The sequence below is a fragment of the Salarias fasciatus genome, chromosome 6 (assembly GCF_902148845.1).
Source record: "Salarias fasciatus chromosome 6, fSalaFa1.1, whole genome shotgun sequence".
NCBI classification, from domain to species: domain Eukaryota; kingdom Metazoa; phylum Chordata; class Actinopteri; order Blenniiformes; family Blenniidae; genus Salarias; species Salarias fasciatus.
The window spans coordinates 27,103,812-27,124,247 of record NC_043750.1 but is presented as its reverse complement, the minus strand read 5'-3'; the positions used below and the strand labels follow the sequence as shown (position 1 = coordinate 27,124,247).

General features: G+C 41.4%; 1 protein-coding gene across 1 annotated transcript in view; it reads left to right on the top strand.

Annotated features, from left to right (window-relative positions):
* LOC115389791 (von Willebrand factor A domain-containing protein 7-like) overlaps positions 1-16,110 on the top strand; it is a 28,330-nt gene extending 12,220 nt beyond the window's left edge. Inside the window, exons 5-18 of the mRNA XM_030093367.1 lie at positions 3,355-3,483; positions 3,860-4,046; positions 4,364-4,533; positions 4,653-4,768; positions 7,034-7,150; positions 7,426-7,629; positions 7,771-7,909; positions 8,934-9,086; positions 9,170-9,262; positions 9,441-9,550; positions 12,902-13,066; positions 13,194-13,493; positions 14,977-15,417; positions 16,033-16,110. Coding sequence (XP_029949227.1) covers positions 3,355-3,483; positions 3,860-4,046; positions 4,364-4,533; positions 4,653-4,768; positions 7,034-7,150; positions 7,426-7,629; positions 7,771-7,909; positions 8,934-9,086; positions 9,170-9,262; positions 9,441-9,550; positions 12,902-13,066; positions 13,194-13,493; positions 14,977-15,417; positions 16,033-16,110 — 2,402 coding nt within the window. The remainder of the gene's footprint in view (positions 1-3,354; positions 3,484-3,859; positions 4,047-4,363; positions 4,534-4,652; positions 4,769-7,033; positions 7,151-7,425; positions 7,630-7,770; positions 7,910-8,933; positions 9,087-9,169; positions 9,263-9,440; positions 9,551-12,901; positions 13,067-13,193; positions 13,494-14,976; positions 15,418-16,032) is intronic.
* The last annotated feature ends 4,326 nt before the right edge of the window (positions 16,111-20,436 follow it).

The following is a 20,436-nucleotide window of genomic DNA, read 5'->3' as shown; positions in this document are numbered from 1 at the left end:
TGTTATATATGCTTCCTTTAGGGAACATAATTAGAAGTCACGATATCAATTATCATTGCTATGCAGATGACACACAATTGTATTTATCTATGAAACCTGATCAAACTAATCAAATAGACAGACTCAGTGACTGTATCAGAGAAATTAAATCCTGGATGACTACGAACTATCTCCGTCTTAATCCTGGCAAAACAGAGGTCATTATACTAGGCCCCCATAAACTGAGAGAGTGTCTATCTGAACAGATTATCACCTTAGATAATATCAGTGTATCCTCCTCCTCTACTGTGAGGAACCTCGGGGTCTTATTTGATCAGGATATCTCCTTTAAAGCACACATCAACCTGGCTTGTAAAACAGCATATTTCCACTTGCACAACATAGCTAAAATAAGAAACATTCTACCTAGAAGCGATGCAGAAAAACTCATCCATGCATTTGTTTCTACTAGACTGGACTACTGCAACTCCCTTCTTGCAGCCTGCCCAAAAAGTGCATTAAAAAACTTTCAGTTGGTTCAAAATGTGGCCGCCAGATTATTAACCGGAACTAGAAGACACACATTACTCCCGTTCTAAAATCTTTTCACTGGCTTCCTGTCAAGTTTAGAGTTAGATTTAAAATCCTTCTCCTGACTTACAAAATCCTAAATGGGATGGCTCCGACCTATCTCCAAGATGCTTTAACGCCTTATCAACCAATCAGAGCACTTCGCTCTCAAAATGCAGGGTTACTGGTGACTCCTAGAGTCTCTAAATGGACACTAGGTGGAAGAGCCTTTAGCTATCAGGCACCGTTTTTATGGAACCAGCTTCCAAGTGGTGTCAAAGAGGCAGACACAGTCTCCACATTTAAGGTTAGGCTCAAGACATTTTTCTTCAATGCAGCCTATGATCAGGTCAGCTAGGGATTCTAAACTAAACTAAACTAAACTAAACTAAACTAAACTAAACAATCCAAACTATACTAACTAAATACTAGTTTAAATACTAAACTATCCACAAAGCTGCCCTCGGAGCTAGAATGCTGTGGGAAGTACGGTGCACTGAGCCCTGTCCTCTAATGTCTGAATGTTATTCCCTTTAGTCTGTTCATTGCTTTTCACCTGTTGTCCCCCCCTTCGAGGGAGAGTCTTCTCCAGTTTCAGTTGCTGACTCCATTATTACGAGGGCCTACGAACAAGCTCCGGTCGGACCGGGAGGACATTCCTGATGGTGCTGCCTACGGACTGGCTTCGGTTCTACTTCTGGGATCTGTGGTTCTTGTGCTGGACCGTCCAACGGACTGTACTCAACATAGTCCTAGGCTTTACTTCTTATTGTCTCATGCTAGCTGTTGCCAAAGCTGTCTGTCCCTGGGAGTGGGATCCCTCCATACTGTGGTTCTCCCCAAGATTTCTCCTTTTCCCACTGGGTTTTTGGAGTTTTTTCTTGCCGGATGTGAGGGTCTAAGGCGGTGGTTGCTTCCTTACAGCAAAAGCCGGAACTTTGACTGCATCCCCTTTGCGATCCAGTCTTCCACAAAAGCCGAGTAGTCAGCAGGGAAATGATGATTTTTAATGAACTTCCTTCTTAGGTTGAGAGCTCATTGTTCAGCAGCTCTTCTGTTGTTTGGCATGTTGATGGCTGTGTTCCTCAGTAGTAGACCAATGCTGTAGTGACCCTCTGTCAGCTTAGCAGACTGTGACACCATCTCAAGGAACTGGACATCCTCCCTTGACATCTTCTGTTGGTCATCTTGGGACTCTGGGAAGTTGCACTTCCTTCATCCATGTCTCAGCTCTTACGGTCAAGCTATAGAACATGTCCGCCTTGGGTGTGAACCATCCGTCCTGATCTGCCTTCATCTCATCTTCTGATATCTCACTCAACAACACTTTAACTGAGATGTTAAGTTCACAAAACTCTCCAAATAGCTTATTGAATTCAACCATCAATGTTGTCTGTAAAACTGGCAGATTATTGTCATCACCAGCCTCCATCAACTGATTAATCTGATTCATTTTACTTGTCAACCAGCCGAGCTTAGCTTTTCTATTGTTAATAGCATTACGAATCTTCTCCTCGAGAGCTTTCTCCATCATTTTAACCTTTCTAGGTTCAGTGCGCTGTGACACTGATGCAGATCTTTTTACTTGGCTCATGTTGACTGTACATTGCAGCTATTGAAAGTCACTGTAATGGCTGCCACTGAGTTCGCCAAACGAGCCTGTCTGTCAAAGATGAGGGCTAAGCGATCCTTTTTTACATGCCTCAGGGGCCTGTCAGTCATCGACGATGGCAAAGCAATACCCTCAGCACAGTGCATTCACCGTTGGAGAAAAGGCTTATACAGCGCCTACCTTATTAATCTTCATTACTCATGGCTGGAGGCTTTATTTTTCCTTTTTTCCCATCAATCTTAAGCCTTAACCTTTCACCCAACTCACAATCCACTGCGCACACGGAACTCCAATGTGGCCTATTCCAATCAAGATTCTCTTAAGTAAACAAAACGTTTATCAACTTATCAAAACAAAAACATTCTTAATACTCTATGAATACCCTCTGCAGTATGCAATGTAAAAAAACAATAATCCAAATAACAAAGTAACAGCATACTGATCTTACACCTCTAAATATATATTCTAAAAGTATGAAACAGATCCTTATACGTTAAATTAAATCAATAAATGTATTTTGTCCGTTGTAAGCCTTATCTCATGCTTTGGCTCCTATAACAACTATGGAGTCTGTTGACTGTGCCATTTCCAAAACCTTGCTCACTTTCTTCTAGAAAGGCAAATATTCTAAGCTGGTGTTTGGTGCATAAGCACAAACAATAGTCCAAGCTTTCCCCCCCGTTCTTTTACACTATGTGGGCAATGCCCCACTCTCCATGTTGGACTTCGCGGGTGGAGGATCATCTTAGGCTTCCCCACATAACTTGTTTGGCTTGTGCATGACCACAACATGTGAGCTACCCAGCCGCTGGGTGACCGCTGGTGAACACCACCTCAGAGATGGCCCAAATGTTTGTCCAGACAGAGTACGCAATTATTTGCATTCCTGTTACATGGGGTTATTATGAACTTGTTTGTCTGGGTCTTCACTTTAGCCTCATTTGACTTTGGCTTGCCCGACCAGCACCCCATCACACCTGAGAAAAATCTGCTTCCATTGTGTTTGTCTCTGATTTTGTCACATTTTTATTACTCTGGATGGATTTATGAATGTGTTTTATATGTTGCAGGTGCAGGTATCGATGTTTGCAAAATGTTCATATTTGAAGCATTTTACCATCCTTTAATTTCTAAAAGTTTTAATAGTCCGATTGTAATGTCTGTGCTGATTTTTTTTTTTTTTTTTTTTGTAGGTGTGAATGTTCCAACCTGTAGGAGCTGCATAGGAAATGATTGTACAGACAACATATTGCCTGAAGTGATAACACAACAGCTTATAACGTCCGGTTACTTCGAACCTTTCTCTAGCGATAAACCTGCAGGTAAATATTTCTGTTCATGCTCATTTTGTCAATGTTTTGGTTCGTAATTTGTTTTGAAGGTGACTGCTGGTTTTTTAAGGTAGCTCATTAATAAGTGCGTCTCGATGAATTCTATTGGCTGGCTGTTGGGAAATTTAGCAAAAACTATTCTAGAGTCACACTGATTGTGACGTTACATTCCATTCATCATGGAAAAAGCACAGCAATACAACCTTAAAACTCATTGACCCGGGATATAAAAATAGATATATAATTTTTCCTTGTTGAAGTCCTTCTCCATGATGTATTTCTTGATGTAATGTCTTTAAACAATTGCCATTCACCTGACTGAGCTGTAACTTATCAAACTGTCAATGTGGTTTGTCTCTCTTCAAAGGTAAATGCAGCCATGGTGGTTTTTCAGATCGAACAAGTTTTAAGGATCCTGTGGGAGGTATTAATAAGGATACACGAGACTCCAGCCATGGTTTCCTTCATCAGGAAGCAGCAGATCTGGCACTTGATGCCACATTGGAGCTACTGGAAGACATCAGAGTAGCGGTTGGAGACAGGAACTTTCTGCGGTATTGAAATTGTTCGGTCATGTTTTACACTCATACAATTATTTACATCACAAAGCTACAATGACCGACCGAGTGTAGATAGTATGAAATAAAGCAGTGTGTACAATGGGTTATCCAGCAGTGTTGAAGATGGAAACTGGCTGCATACAGGTTGAATGTACAGTCACTCCATGCCATTGCTAAAAAAAAAAAAATGCAGAGATTTCATTACTTTGAATTTTCCAGCAAGACTTTCATGTTGCTGCAATTATTCAAAATGTGAGGTGTTCAGATCTTAAATAACCATTTCAAAGATTTTCTCCCTCATGTTCCTTCAGATTCATGGGTCTGTCCCAGTCCTCTGCACTATGTTTTGTGATTGACACTACTGGCAGTATGAGAGATGACATAGCTGCAGTTAGGGACGTTACTTTTCGGATTATTGACAGCAGGACAGGAACACCAGAGGAGCCATCTCTATACATTCTGGTACCTTTCCATGACCCAGGTGTGTAACTAAGAACCCTGTACCACATCAAATTATTGTTAAATATACTGTGTGAAGAATGTACTGTATTCATGGAGAAATGCAAAAATTAAGCAGCTTTCATTATTTCGTATGCCCAGGTTTTGGACCTGTGATGAGTACAACTGACCCAGATGTCTTCAAAGCCAGTATTAACAGACTCACTGCAAGTGGAGGAGCTGGTGACATCAGAGAAAAGAGTCTGTCTGGACTACGTGTGAGTGTACTATTAGTTTGAATTCTTGAATCTGTCTTATAAAAAAAAAAAAAAAAAAAAAACAATCAGAGTGAAAATTGGTTTAACCCAAAATAAGGCGGGTTGGTGGTGGCTCTGGGGTGCTGGCTGGAGCGTTCTGGCTGTGTTTTGGGGGACTGGGCATCCTGGGTGTAGATTTCATGGAGAAGTGAAGCTCAACTGGATGAAAATGAACTAATTTGAACTTGAAGTAATTGGAAAATCAAACTAATTTTGTGAGTGGACAGTAGATAATTTCTTCAATTTAACTTCCTGGAACACTTGTGTGGAGTGTCATTGTTAGCCTCTCCTTGAAATCTCCACCTGGCACACGGGTGCATCCAGAATGGTGAAAATTATGAAGGTGTCATAGGACTAAAAATGACACATCATTGGAAAGGACTTGATCAGGGAAGTAAGATTATGTGATTCTGGACATCTGAATTTGCTCCTGCTCAGAAATGCTGACCTTTGAACTCTGTCTGTGGTGTCTCGTTAAAAGCGTTTATGCTAAAATCATGGAACCAACTGTTATCCACAGGTCTTGACTTATGTCGTGTACGCTGTGACTTGATGTTTTGACCAGCAGCAGCATCACAAAATCAAAATTTCATTGTAAAAGCTAAATTTCACTTATATCAATTTAATTTGTAAATTACATGCAAATAAGCATGTTTCTCATCACTTTAAACCCCTAAATGTACTGAAAGTTATACATTTCACTCTTATTTTAAGAAAAACTACTATTTGAAGAAAGATCCAAAGCTCGCAATTAGGGTCACATACTATATGACTCTATACGTGATCAGGCCCGCCGACAGAGGGGGGCAAACAGGTCTGTTGTCCTGTGCCCAGGGTTTGGGGGGGGGGGGGGGGCAGAATTAAAGGTCGGGGGGCGCATCCAGCACCCCACTCACGGCTCCCGACGCAGCATGCAGGCAGTCTATTAGTTAAGCTTTTCATGGTACGGATCAACTGTGGGTTTTTTTTTTTTCTTTAGCCCTGTCTATTCAGTGTTATTTTGGTCTGTAATTTAAATATCTTTTCGTTCACCATAGCAGTTAGTACTGGCCGGTAGGAAAAGGTTAACTAGTTAGTTAATGTTATTTTGTCCCATAATAAACCCCATTATACTTTAAATTTAGATCACATAATCAAGCAATCTTGGCTTTGCTTGTAGCTCGTGATGAGATTGTTAAAGGAGCCAGCCATAACAAGTCGAAAGTAACAACGAACATGTAGCCCACTGTAAAAGTAAATGCACAAATATTTTATCACAAATTAACAACAGCTATGAAGGATATTGTTGGGATCACTTTCAGATCGATCTCAGAATAGCATCTGCCCGACAGGCAGTGGCACAGCAATGGAGAGAAGCTGAGGTGATTTTTGTGTGTTTTCTTGTTTTTCAAATGGTCTACTAATGTATACATACTCAAAAAGTATATAGCGCATACGAGTGTTATGATTATAATGCAAACTACATGCTTAAGTATACAAATCAAATGCGTCCCAGATTGCAGACTGTGTTCAGAGCTGCTCTTCTCAGCCAACAACAAAAGTTGGTTCATTAGAGTCATTGACTAAATATTTAAAGATGGGCATATTACGCGACATTACCCACAGCATTTTGAAGCTTTGAGCAGGACGTCAGCATATTGAACACTTGTCGAGATGCTCATAAGTCTTTTTTTTTCTCCAAGTCCACGTCAAATCTCAAGTCTCTAAAAAATAAATTTCTCATGTCTGCACTCTTTTATTCAACCAAGCCCTCAAATATAACTATACCAAGTTACTTGAGCAGGACAGCTCTGAGCTTGTTTTTGTTTTTTTTTTCTTGTATTTTTCTGGCTGCTGTAATGTGCCAAATGAATTTGCTCTTTCAAGAGGAGCATTTAGATATGAGGCTCCTCTTGACGATATGATTTCTTACTATATTTAGCTAGAATACTGGTATCATCTGCATAGAGATACAACAGAGAACTTCCTACAGTTGTTTGTTAGGAAATGTAGCTGGTAATTATCCAGGACATGCAAGCTGAGGGTGATGGTCATGGCGCTGCACGTCATGCCCACACTACATTTGACACACACTTACAGTCCCACACTCGTGCTCGTGTGTGTGTGTGTGTGTGTACCACTGATTGTTTTCATTGTTTATCCAGTTGAGAGAATATTTAAATGTCATTCACGAGAATACTTAAAGAGACATTTAAAATAACACTTTTTCTCACTTATGACTGGAAGCTTGCTCTAACTGCTGCTCCACCGGCATCCGACATTTTCCTCTTCACTGATGCTCCTGCAAATGATGGCCATCTGAAAAACACCGTTACAGCACTGATAGAGAGTACAAAGTCTGTGGTAAGTTCTCTAAGAACTTGTTTAATCAATAAAATGTATAAAGAAAAAATGAAATAAAATAATCTTTGAGAGAGTAACACACTTTTTGTGTTTTCTTTTTATGTAAATCGCAATGTAAATACAGACTGATACCCCAGTAGACAACCACATATCAATGTGTGTGTGTGTGTGTGTGTGTGTGTGTGTGTGTGTGTGTGTGTGTGTGTGTGTGTGTGTGTGTGTGTGTGTCAGAAGCATTAACTAACTTCACTAATCCTCTCTCTTTGCAATTTCAGGTAACTTTCATGCTGACAGATGTGTTTGCTACGCGGCGAGGCCAAAGTGATGGTCAAAATCCATTGACACGTAGCCTGACCCAGGCACAGACTAAGCTATACCGGGACTTAGCCCGGGCCTCTGGGGGTCAGACTATCGAGGTCAGCAAGTTAGATCTTACTCAGGCCACTGCTGTTATAGAAGACCTATCAGCCAATGCTGTGGTGAGACATCAAAGAAAATCTTTTGGAAATCACTGGACTCACATGCTTGCAAACCATCAAATCAGTTATATGCAAATATGATTATCTAAATCCCAGACCTCACCAGTTTTTACCTTGTTATTGCTGTTCTCTTTTTTCCAGGTGACAGTTTTCCAAGCAGCAGTTGATCCAGGACGTCCTATGAATTTCTCTTTTGTTATTGATGCATCGGTCAGAAACATTATCATTTACATAACAGGAGTGCAAAGATCTCTCACCTTCAGACTCACCAGCTCGACAGGTTCAGTCGAAATACATCTTCCACATTATGTATTTTGTTAACTAACCTTTTTGAAGTCCACTCGCAGAAGTTTATTTTCTTTGTTTCTTCTCTGTTGTGTGTGCGGTTAAATGTGGAAATATAACTTCACCTCCACTCCACACGTGAATTTCGGAGGAACAAGAGGGATTCATTTCTAATCAATCAATCAATTTCAATAAATCTGAATTTAGATGATAGAATTTGGGCAATTGATTGTTAAATTTTGAATAAAGTGATTGTAAGTTGTGTAAATGATGACAAAATGTTGTATAAAAAATTTAGTAGTCAATCAATGATTTGTTGCTGCAATAGTAATTCTACTGAAGATGAACAGCAAATTTGTGGACAATCAAGGGAAGGGGGAGAGTGGAGCAAGAGGTGAATGGAGAGGAAACTAAGTTTAATGAAGCCTGTGAGAGAAAAGAAATACAACTTAATGATATCTTTGTTACTTTGATACTTAAGTACATTTCATATGACGAACTTTAAGACTTTTATTGAAGTCACTATTTTACAGGTGACTTTCACTTTCACCAAAGTAGATTTCCAGCAAGGTATCTAAACTTTTACTCAAGTATGATTTTCATATACTTTATGCAAGACAGGTGCTGACTCAGTGCTATGGCAGGATCTAAAACCAGACAAGAATTGATGAAAACAGAGTTCGTCTCTATGTCAATTGTGATGCTTAAAAATGCAGAAATCCTTCAGGGGAAAGCACAACAGCAAATGGAATTTCGAGTTGCCTCTTTTTTCTGTGATAAAATAGTAGATATTGCAGGATATGCTTTAAATGTGAATAATTTTAGTGTGTATCTACATTTTGTTGCACTCAAACTAAGGAAAAACGTTGGCATTTTCAGCATTTGAAGTTTGCTGTGGTTATTTTTTACCAGCCTGGTTCAGTGGAGATGAAATTGGGTGTGAGGAATAAGTAAAAGAAGGGTTTCATAAGGTATGGTCAGAGCATTTTTTTGATCACCTTCTTTTGTGATTCATTTAGGAGTATCACAGAATTCATCTGAGCCCATTGGTCCTTTGGCAACTTTCTCCACTGTGGGAAACCTTCGCCGGATAAGCCTGAACAGCACAAATGACACTGGATTGTGGGAAATCAATGTTACCTCTAGTAGTCCATACATTGTTAAGGTCACAGGTTAGTAGTATCATAAGATTTCACTTAGTAGAAGAGTCTTTCTTTTTAATTTGCTAAACTAAAATGTCTTTTCTGCACATTAGGTCAAAGTTCACTGAATTTTGTCTATGACGTTGTGGAAGAACGAGAGGGAGCCCACGGTGGTCTGAACTTTTTGGATGGACGGCCTCCCACTGGTTGGAACTGATATGTTTATCATCATGATCAAAACAATACAAAAGAAAATTCTTCCATTTTCCTCAATGGAACTGAAAGACTAAAAGAAGCAGCAGATTGAAATCATAACAGGCTTTTTGTATTGAACATACATTTTCCTCACAATAAATTCAGTATCTCTTATATCTTCACTTTCAGGAGGAAATGTGACTCTCCTGGTCACTTTGACGGGAAGTGACACAGCAACAGTCACAAATGTGACTCTCTTCGACAGCTCAAGTATGTCAGAGATCAATGGGTCGGTGCAGGTATGCAACAGCCACACATTGAAGTCAGTGAAACAAAAGGATGCTCCTGCCATTTTGGAAACTACACCTTTGTTGATATGCAGCAATTTTGATGAATGTTTATGCAACTGCTTGATGTTTTTCTTGCAAGTTATATTTCATCCCCACTGACCACCAGAAGGCAGTTCTGAAAGCATGGAATGTTCAATTCCCTCATCTTGTTTAGGCTTGTTTAGCTTTAGCTTTGTTGGTGAAAGCCATGTTGGCACACCTCCTTCGGCTTATTGGCACCAACCCTGTCTGGTGAGTGACGCTGTTTGTCAGCTTATGGCCCGAGACCGGTGAGGCGACATTGTACTACAACCCAGCCTGCGGGCCATGTATCAACCTGCACCCACTAGCAGACTCCCTCTCCCACTGGAGTCCTCCACCAGGAGAGTGGTGCCTCCACCCAGGGGTGGTGCACACAAATTGGGGTCTTTTCACCAGGGTGGGGCTCACCTCAGAGGAACTGACCATTGTCCACTTGGTTTTCCCTGAAGGGAACCACCAACCTCTGGGCCAAGACGTGCTTGCACACTTGCGACCAGAGGCACTCTGTCACGCCTTTCCACCACTCATTGGCCCAGTTTAAATAGGTGTTTTTTCAATCCGATTGTAAACAATCGTATTCATGTTCGGCATACAAAGCAATCCGCGATGAATCCTCGTTTACAAGGACCCTGGGTGAAGTGGATTATACAGCGTTAAAAAAGTGTTTTTTGTTTTTTGTTTTTTTTCCCCCTTGTCCTCACTGTAAACCCGAATCAGTTTCCAGAACTCAAAAAAATTGAGGCAAATGATTCCCTCAATTTTTTTGAGTTGGATGTACTTAAAAGTACTTGTACTGTTTGATAACAGTTAACTCAAACAAAACATTCAGCTCAACTCAAAGACTTGCAGTTAGTAGGACTTACATTTTTTGCGTTAAGGTAACTCAATTCTTGTCAGTTATTTTGACTTCAAGTTTTAAGTTCTCCAAAAACTGGATAAAATTCACAGAACTCAGAAAAATAAGTACAAAACCAAATCATTACATGTTCCTCTAACTCAAAATTTATTTGTTTGTGTTATCAATGTTTTAAGTACACAGATCACGATCACATCAAATACACTGCGTTTGTTTCCTAAAAAACATGCCTCTCCAAAAATGGAGTTTAACTAACTTCAGTCATTTTTGCCACTTCTTCCCTTTTGGGGGAAGAAGTGCAGGCAGCTGGAGCCAATCCCAGGTGCTGTGGGCAAAGGCAGGGTCACCAGCTGACATTTACAGACAGACAACCATTCACTCACCTTGGAGCAATTTAGGGTGATCAGTTAACCTGACCTGTTTTTGGATTGTGAGGAGGAAGTCAGAGTACCCAGAGAGAACCCCCCCACACACAGGGAGAACATGCAAATTCCACACAGAAAGGCCACGAGTTCCAGGTGGTATTTGAACCCAGGACCTTCTTGCTGGAAGGCAAGAGCGCTAACCACTACGCTACCATGCGGCCACAGTCTCAACCACCTTAAGCAACAACTTTAACTAACTTAACATTCCAAATTCCTTGTTCAGCCTTCTAAATGTGTCTGGCCACTTCAATTATCAGAAACAATAATAAAGATTAAATAATGACAAAATTAGAATCTTTCATTACAGTTAAAGAAACACATTACACCCCCCCCCCCCCCTTTTTTTTTTTTTTTTGTGTCAACTTAGTCAGTGGTACATAAGTGCTGGGTTTTAGAACACCTGACTTAGGCCGAATCCCATTTCACCCCTTAGCCCTTCCCCTTGGCCCTTCCCCTTGGCCCTCCGCCTATGAAACGGAGTGCTAAGGGGTAGGGGAGAAAGTCAACCCCTCCGAATTGGGACACCCCTCCGACAATCGCGTACGTCATCAGTAGTCGCCGCTGCCGATGACGTAGGCAGATGCGACAATTATCTGCCGAAGAAGAATGTTTTTCTTACATTTTAAAACTTTATTAATTGACAAAATACTGACATTTATGAACGTCTTTCGTTGCGGACGCCGCCATCTTGCCGATCTTGGAAGGCTTTCTGAGAAATCTGTCATCCAGTGGCGCCGGTGGCGAGGGGCGCTTGTTTTGTTCACCTGGACCGTGGGGTTAGTTCACTTCCGCATTGGCGGGGGCGCTCGTTTCCCACCCGCGCATTCCAGGCGGGCCGTGTTGAAGAAACCAGTTTATTGAAAATAATCGTCTATCTGTTGTGTTTGGAATGCGCCTGGAATGCGCGGGTGTGGAAACGATCACTCCAGTCAATGCGGAAGTGAATTAACCCCGCCCGCCAGGCATGATCTAGGCTGAAAGAGCAAGCGCCCCTCGCCATCGGCCGATACCCCTCCGTTTGGAGTGTGCCTCTCGAGAATCTCCTTTTGGAGGGGTGACTGGCCCTCTTTCTTGGCCCTACCCCTCCGTCATAATGACAATTGGGACACTCCTACCCCTCCACGTGAACGCGCAAAACGAGGGGTAGGGCCAAGGGGAAGGGCTAAGGGGTGAAATGGGATTCAGCCTTATTCTTCCCCAAACATGGGGTCGGATTAAGACCCCAGGTGTTCTCTGAACAATTGAGTCTTCAATTGTCTCTTGAAAGTAGAAAGAGACTCGGCGGAACACAACGAGTTAGGAAGTTTGTTCCACCATTTGGGAACAACAGAGGATAAGAGTCTGGCATGATTCAATTTCAGTGTGTTGATAAACCGGATAACAATGCACCTCCTTAAATTTGCCCCAAGCTGCCACCATTAAATGGCACTGGTTAGTTATTATTTCATGTCAATCACTTACGTATGTGTATTGTTAATCAGTGATTGATGGAATAGGTACCAAGACTCACCTCCGAGGAGTGACTTTTCTGGTGCTACAAGCTGTTTATGTGCTCTATTATTGACGATTACTGATAGAAAATGAAGTGCATATGTTTTTAGTATGCTATTATTTAGTATTAGAATTCATTTTGCTCTTTTTTTCTGTTTCTGACTCATTGGGGGTGGCGTCTGTGCGTCCTCTCTTGACCAGCCACCATCCGATCCTTGATCGGGATGTAACGGCCAATTCCAAGAAGCCATGTGATCAGCCCCAATTTCCAATCATGTGATCGGATCAGGACATCCCTATCAAACTGATAAAGCATTGTATGAGTAACTATAAAGTATGATTCAAGTATCTCCAGGCAGGGCTGATTTTCTTAAAAAATCATGAAAACTGTTCTGTCAAACTTAAATAACTACTTTCATTATTTGACCCACCTTGTTAATGGGTGCCATTCATCAAAACAAAGCCTCATCGTAAGCCAGTATTCTTTTTCATTTTTGTTTTCCTTAGTCATTGGGAAGCAACGACTACCTAGTAAGATTCAGAGAAGTCCCTGCAGGAGAATTTGTGGTTCGCCTCGTAGGTGAGGACGGCGGCTCCACCTCCAGGACCACATCTGACAGATTCCAGAGACAAGCCACCACTCAGCTTAAGACTTCCAGCCTTTCTGTTACTGTGGGTATTTTCTTGAATTAATGTTCTTTGACTTTTGAAGTGTGTTTCTCCCATTTTATGTTGTTTGATGAAACACTTGGTAAATTTAATCTCCTCTCCTCTTCCACTTCTATCTCCACCTTTGCAGGCTCAAGCTAACAGCAACAATATCGAGCCGGGTTCCTCTCTCTCCTTCCCTTTCACTGTGTCCTCCAGTGAAAGCGGGACATTCTCATTGCAAGTCAGCAATGACCGCAGCTATGCCACCACTGCACCCAACAGTGTCACCATTGCATCAGGCAGTGGAGGTGAGGCCAACGGCACGGTGACCTTAACCGTGCCGGCCAGCGCTGAATCAGGATCCGACGTGACCGTCACCATCGAAGTCGAAAATGCAGCTGCCACTGACATCAACTTTGCTGTGCTCAGGTTTTCAGTGGTAACCCGGGTAAGAAAATGCAGTATGTTTGGAATTGGAATAAAACAGATATGTTCAAAACTGAAAAATCTAAAAGATTAAAAGTCTTTCAGTATAAATGTCATGTATGGGTTCTAAAATTAGACAAATCAATATTTTTCATCAGAAAATATCAATTTTCGAAACCAGATATTGAAGTCAACATTTACAAAGTTGGTCCAGAGTTCTGATTTATTGTTTTTGTTTTTTCAATAATTAAACCAACTGACCACAAGAAGACTAAATGAAAGTCGAAGGTTTGTATTTCTAATAAATCATTTTGATATTTCTGAATTATAAAGAAGGGGAAGGCAGCATTATTTGTGGAGTACATTTCAGCTGCAGAATAGTTGAAAGGCATCAACCAACAAGAACAGCAACATATGTATCAAAGAATAAAAAGTATATGCATTTAAAATCCCTGTGTAGCATATAAAAAAGAAGTGTTTAGCAAGTAGATAACTAAAAGGTCTCCTGTTTAAGACTTTATCACGTAGTGATCAACATCTGCATTTGCAGTTCAAAGTAAACTTTTATCACATTTTTATAATACGTAAATAAATTGTAATGTTATTTTTAGTGTTGCTGCCATGTTTTCACCTGTGTTCTGGAAAACACAATTTCCTTAAAGTCTGTTCACAAGATTGAAGCTTTAACATAAAATTATTGTCCACATGATATTTGTAAAAACTTTTGAAAATATGCCCACAATGCTGTTAGATGAAAGTAAGCTGTAATACTAAAGGACAATATAATAATAATATGTGCTTCATTTTCTATAAATAATCTGTATTAAAAGAGCTGATAAATAGCTTGGAGCTCTGGAAAGGTCTCCACAAGGAGGCGGGTCTTAGTGGAGATTCCACCAGTCACTGATTAACAGTATAAACGAATGAGATGAAATTAAACCAACCAGCACTGTTTAATGAATGCTGCTTGGGGGACATTTAAAGTTGCCTATCACTGTAACTAAAGAATGATGAAGCACACCGCCTTAAAACATGAACCAGCAGCCGTGACTGCGGTCCTTCCATGCTCCCACAAGAGGGCGCAGGACAGCCTGACAAGGAAAAAAAAAAAACATTGTTGGAGGACAGCAATTCGGTGACCACCTAGGTCACTCATGCCCAGTGCCCACCCTGGATGGATGGATGGATGGATGGATGTTGCACATTTTTTATCGTATGATTAACATATGACAGAACTTTTACAGTCATCCAATGGGAGATGATTCTAATCCCAAAAATGTTTTAAGTAAATATAGTGAGAACTGTTGTTCAGTATTGTGTATTTTAAAGTTGTTTTGACAGAATTATTATAACATCCTATGGATCGTAAAAAGACCTGGATTTCTTTTTTTCTGACTTGTTTTAAATATTTGGCATTTCAAAAGTAGAAATACTATTTTTGTTCAACATGCGCTGCATTTATTGAATGTGAAATTATCTTGAACCTGCTTTTCTTTACTTTTCAGGCCACAGATATATCCAGTCCTGTGTGCCAAATAGTCAATACAACTGGTATATGCCCTGCTGCTTCCTCTCTCTGCGCCACCACCCAGTGGGAGTTCATCGCTAATCTCACTGATGGCATCAACGGCACTGGTATTGTGACCATGTCCCTCCGCCAAGGGAATGGTACTCTGAATACCAGCATGGAGGTGGGACCTGGGGGCGAGAACGTCACAGTGATCACATACAGCTCTTCATGCTGCTCACAGAGTGTGGAGGTGGCAGCTGTGGACGGGGTGGGGAATGTGGGGCGATGTGTGGGACAGGCGAGGGTGATGACAACACCTGCCCCCAACACTACAACAACTACACCAACAACTACACCCAATATGACCACTGTACCCACTACTGCAGCAGTAACCGACTCCACTGGAGGGCACACGCTCAACATGTGCAGTCTCTTGGTCAGTATTATGGTTTCCCTCGTTTGGAAACACAAATGAATTCAGACATCACCTCCATCCTTTCATCAGTTATAATACGGAAGTGGAATATATTTAAGTTTCTTGGATGACTGCTTCATGATCATTTAAAAATACCTTAATTTTGGAGGGAAAATCATTAAACACTTGATGGATTTACTTTATAGCCAATATTTCCCACAACAGTGTAACTACTGAGAGTTTATTGCTTTGCTTTAAAAAAAAGAACTTCTTTTAAAAAAATGTCTTTATGAAAAACTGGAAGAAACAAATACATTACAGTGAGGGCAGCACGTGTAGTTATGTCCAGATGACTTGTAATTGTGTGTTAACTTGCTGTGTGAACTTGCAAAATGGTTGCATGCGGTTGTTAAAAACATGCACTGTAAAAAGAGTAAATGAAATAAAAACATTGTTTCAATAACAAATAAAGTTTGGTCTGTTTCAAGATAAAAAAAAAATTATGACAATAAAAATGTAATGAATAGAATAACAGGGCTCTGTTTTAGTAGACCAGGCACGTCTGCTCTGCCCCGTGCTCACACCCTGTGAACAGGGTGTGTCCAGAACATTTTGCAATTTTTGTAAACAGCGCAGTCTGGCGCAGAGCGGCGCATCCACGACTCTGTCCCTCCCACCGGCGCAAGTGGCAAAGAGGGAGGAGAGAAGGCGTGACAGGGTTTAACACAGCCAACTGTAATCGTCTAAGGTGTTTAAATGAACACCTCTCACCGCCTTCCAATGCACCGCAGGCAGATGCGCTATGCAATTTCCAATCGCCATCACCATGCACTAAGACAGCAGCTGCAGGCAGTCAAAACTTCTCCCAGGAGGAAACTGTAGTAACCTATATTTAAACCCAGCATAAAAAAGATGAGCGTTGTGGACAGATCACAACATGAGTAAACTGTGTAATGGCAATGAAATCAGAAACACTTGTACTGAAATGCTGAAGTGCATTTTCACAGTTTGCTTGTGAAATTAACTAGTTTCACCTGATTGAATCATGATCATTTTGGCATGTAAATCCTGATGACACAAAACCAAAGACGTGAACATGCATGGATGCATGTGTGCTCCTGCAGCCCGGGGAAACACTCTCCTCCATTGACTCCACCCTTGTTAAACTGGCGGATGCAGCCAAATGCCTCCTCCTGCATTGGACATCCACACCCCCCGCAGTGGCAGGTGGCCCTTGAGTGACCAGACCAGCAGAGGACAGCTCTCCTCAGGCTCCCACCTCAAAACCAGCAGTCCAAGTGCAGGAGGAGGAGGAGGAAGGAAACTGTTTAAATTAAATGTATCTGTTTCATGGGTGATTTTGTGTATCTTTAATGGGACTGAGTAAATTGTAGCCAAAACATGTATAAACAGGAGGCTAATATCCCAGTGCTGTGTCCTCTCCCGTGCGCTCTGCTGCGTTACCTGCTGTTATGCAGTTCAGCCTCTCCTCATCTTAAGTCCATCATATCGTCCTCCATCATATCAAAGTGGCATCCATGGTGTAAGGCTATATTGTGTAGCACAAAAACATGCAACAAAGAATACACTAACACTCTGAAAACCTGCTTGTGATTTTTTTGCTGTGGTGTGCGCACTGCACCTGTCAGACAAATTAGACCGGGTGTGCTCGGCCTGCACAGAGAACAGATGTGGTTCCAGCTGTTGAGCTATCAGCGCACTTTTCGTTTTAGCACAAAACTGTCACTGAGCAAAGCTGAATCTGTCGACACCTCCCCATGGTGCGCGACCCCATCCATCTTATATAGACTATCTTTGTTTCCACACTGGAAATGTGACAAATCGTAGTGTTTTCTTCCCTGAGCGGTCATGTGAACGACTGTTTAACATTGCACGTTCGACTCATGTTTCTAAGTTGTTCGAAGAGTGCAAAACTGGACAATACAGCGTAGCCTGCAGATGTAAACAGTGTCGCAGAAGTCTGCCAATCCCATGATGCACTGCGGTGTGACATCAGCCTCTCAGTCCTATTACTTCCAGCAGACTGTATGCTGGATAAGCATAATACTGCCCACACATGTTCATTATTATTCATGCTTTACTTTGTATTACACTTGATCACAAGGGATTATTGAGATTGTTTGGGATCATGAAGTGGGCCAATCCAATTGGTTAAATGGGCTGGATATGGCCCCTGGGCCGTTGTTTGGGAACTTCTAAATGAAACCGACAAAATGATCACAAGATCTGTCCTGAAAGACTTCTGCTCTGGAGGTTTATCGTATGCTTCAATTTGTGGTGGTGGGGTGTGGTTGGAGCTCAGCTGTGGAGGAGAGGTCGTGAAGCAGACCTCAGTGAAGCGGTGGGAGACAGGTAAGGAGGAACACCTGTGAACAATAATCAGTGATTGTCTCTCCACCTGTCTTCCAGTAGTTGGCAGGGTTTAAAAGGATCAGCTGCTCCAGGTGGGGGCGGCTGAGCTATTGGACATTATGGCAGGTAGCGGGCGGACGTGTTGCTGAGAAGTTTGACTGCACGTGTGCTGTCTGGGGAGCAGGCTGAAAAGGCTCTCCAGTGACGGGGTGAACAGAGGAGCACTAATCAAACCTTTAAATTCATGATGTCAATTCTGTCGGAGAACTCACATAGAGTCACGTACACATTTACGCAGAAACTCACAAAAACCTGGTTGAGAGCAGAAAGAATGAAGAAATGAAATAAAGAATGAATGTATGAATAATAATAAATTTTATTTGTAATGTGCTTTTACATTTCAAAAGAAATCTCAAAGTGCTACAGGGTGAGATTAAAAACAATTGTCAAAGGCACAAATACAAAGCAAAAACGAAACAAAAACAAAAATAACATTTTAAAACTTCAAAGTCACAATCATGGAAACAAGGTGTATCTGGTAGGCCTTTTTAAATAGAAATGTCTTGAGCCCTTTATTGAAGGTATCCACACTTAGTGGAGCCCTCAGGGTCCCAGAACAAATATGACAATAAATATGGAAAAAGAAAAAAACTAAATATATTTTATTTGGAAACAAAAAGACAAAAACTGAGGAACGAATGATTATAGGTAATCACGAAATTGAACAAGTAACTGAGACTAAATTTTTAGGTGTAATTCTTGTTAAACTGGAAGCCACAAATAAAGAATATAAAAATAAAACTGGCAAAGAGTGTTGGATTACTGAACAAAACTAAACCCTATTTAAATTACAAGGCACGATATATTTTGTACTCTTCATTAGTAATGCCATAACTCAGCTACTGTGTGAAGGTATGGGCCAATACATATCCCAGCAATTTACAGTCACTTGTGGTACTTTACAAAAAGGCAATAAGAATAGTGCACAAAGCTTGAACATACCAACAGACTGTTCTTGGAATCCAAGGAATTAAAATTCCCAGATCTGGTCAAATTTAAAATGGCAATACTTATGTTTAGGGCACGAAAAAACACATTACCTGGTAATATACAATTTTTGTTTTCAAATAGGCAAGGAGGGTATAATCTGAGAGGGGATTCAAACTTCAAAAAGTAGTTTCACCGTACTCCAAAAAATTCTTCTGCGCTGGCTCTTGGAGGAGGCGGACGCTTTTCCTATCGCTCCTGCTTTTTTCTCTCCTTCCCTCTTGTCTCTGCTCACAGCACTCGGTCTCATCTTTTTTGACTAGAGCAACCACTTGACTTGATTTTATTCGAAGAATCAAATATCTCAACCATAAAATTGATCAGTTGGTCTCTCAACGCAATCGATACGATTTTCTCCCAAAGAAGTGCAGGAGCCGGGGAGCCTGTCTGCCCTGACGGAACTCGGCATGCTGGGTATGTGATGGAGTCCCGCGGTCAGTGGAGAGCCATCATATGCCTAGCTCCCCTGTCCGTAGAGGATGCAGAAGATGTTTACATTTTTGGATTTATGATGATCGGTCTGCTGCTGATTGGCCTGGTCAGTGGTCTGATCCTCTGGAAGACTAAGAAGACCGCCACCACAAAAGACGTCCAAGGGTGGACGGTCTTTTCAAATCAACGGGCAAAAGCTGAGGCTGACCGAGTTTGCGAACTCTTTCGAAAGATGGACAATGTTGGTGGGATTTTGGACAAACTGAGACGCAAGATGGATTTCATCACGAGAGGGTTAAACTCAGCTGCTGTCTGAGACGGTTGAGAACCAGCGATAACGGGAAGGTCACAACGGCTCCTTCCGACCCAAACAAGATACCAAGAAACCTTAGAATTAGTAATTCGTGCGCACGATTTATTAATTCGTGGGAACGAATTAGTAATTCGTGGCCACAATTTAATTTTTTTTTTTACCATGTCATGTCCGGGGCTCCGTACAAGACACCTATACTCTGCATAAACTGGCTAGGATACATTTTCCAAGGAACAGAGTTTTTGTTGCAAGACCTCTCAAACAATTTCAGGCAGACCTTTGCGATATGCGGGCGTTAGCCGACGAAAATGATGGGTATAGTTATTTACTCATGGTCATAGATGTTTTTTCGAAATTAGCGTACGTGCGAGCTTTGAGAAAGAAGACTGCGGCTGAGGTGGTGTCTGCCTTTGAATCCGTCTTTCGCAAGAGCCAGACACCTGAAAACCTACAGACTGATGCGGGAAGAGAATTTTTCAACAAAAGTTTTGAGATTCTGATGAGGAAACACAACATCATACATTTTGCCACAGCCAGTGATCTAAAAGCCTGCATGGTTGAAAGATTTAACCGAACGTTAAAGACCAGAATGTGGAGATATTTCACTGCTAAGAACACTAGACGGTACGTGGAAGTCCTACCAGACGTAGTAAAAAGCTATAATAACACTTACCACAGCAGTGTAAAAACGCGCCCGGCTGATGTGACTAAGGGCCTTCAAGTGTTTCACAATCTGTACGGTACGCCTACACCACGAGACAAAAGAAAACAAAAATAAAGGCAGGATTTAAGGAGGGCGATATTGTCAGAATATCCAAGTTGCGAGGGGCCTTCGATAAAAAATACGAACAGAGATTCACGAACAAAGTATTTAC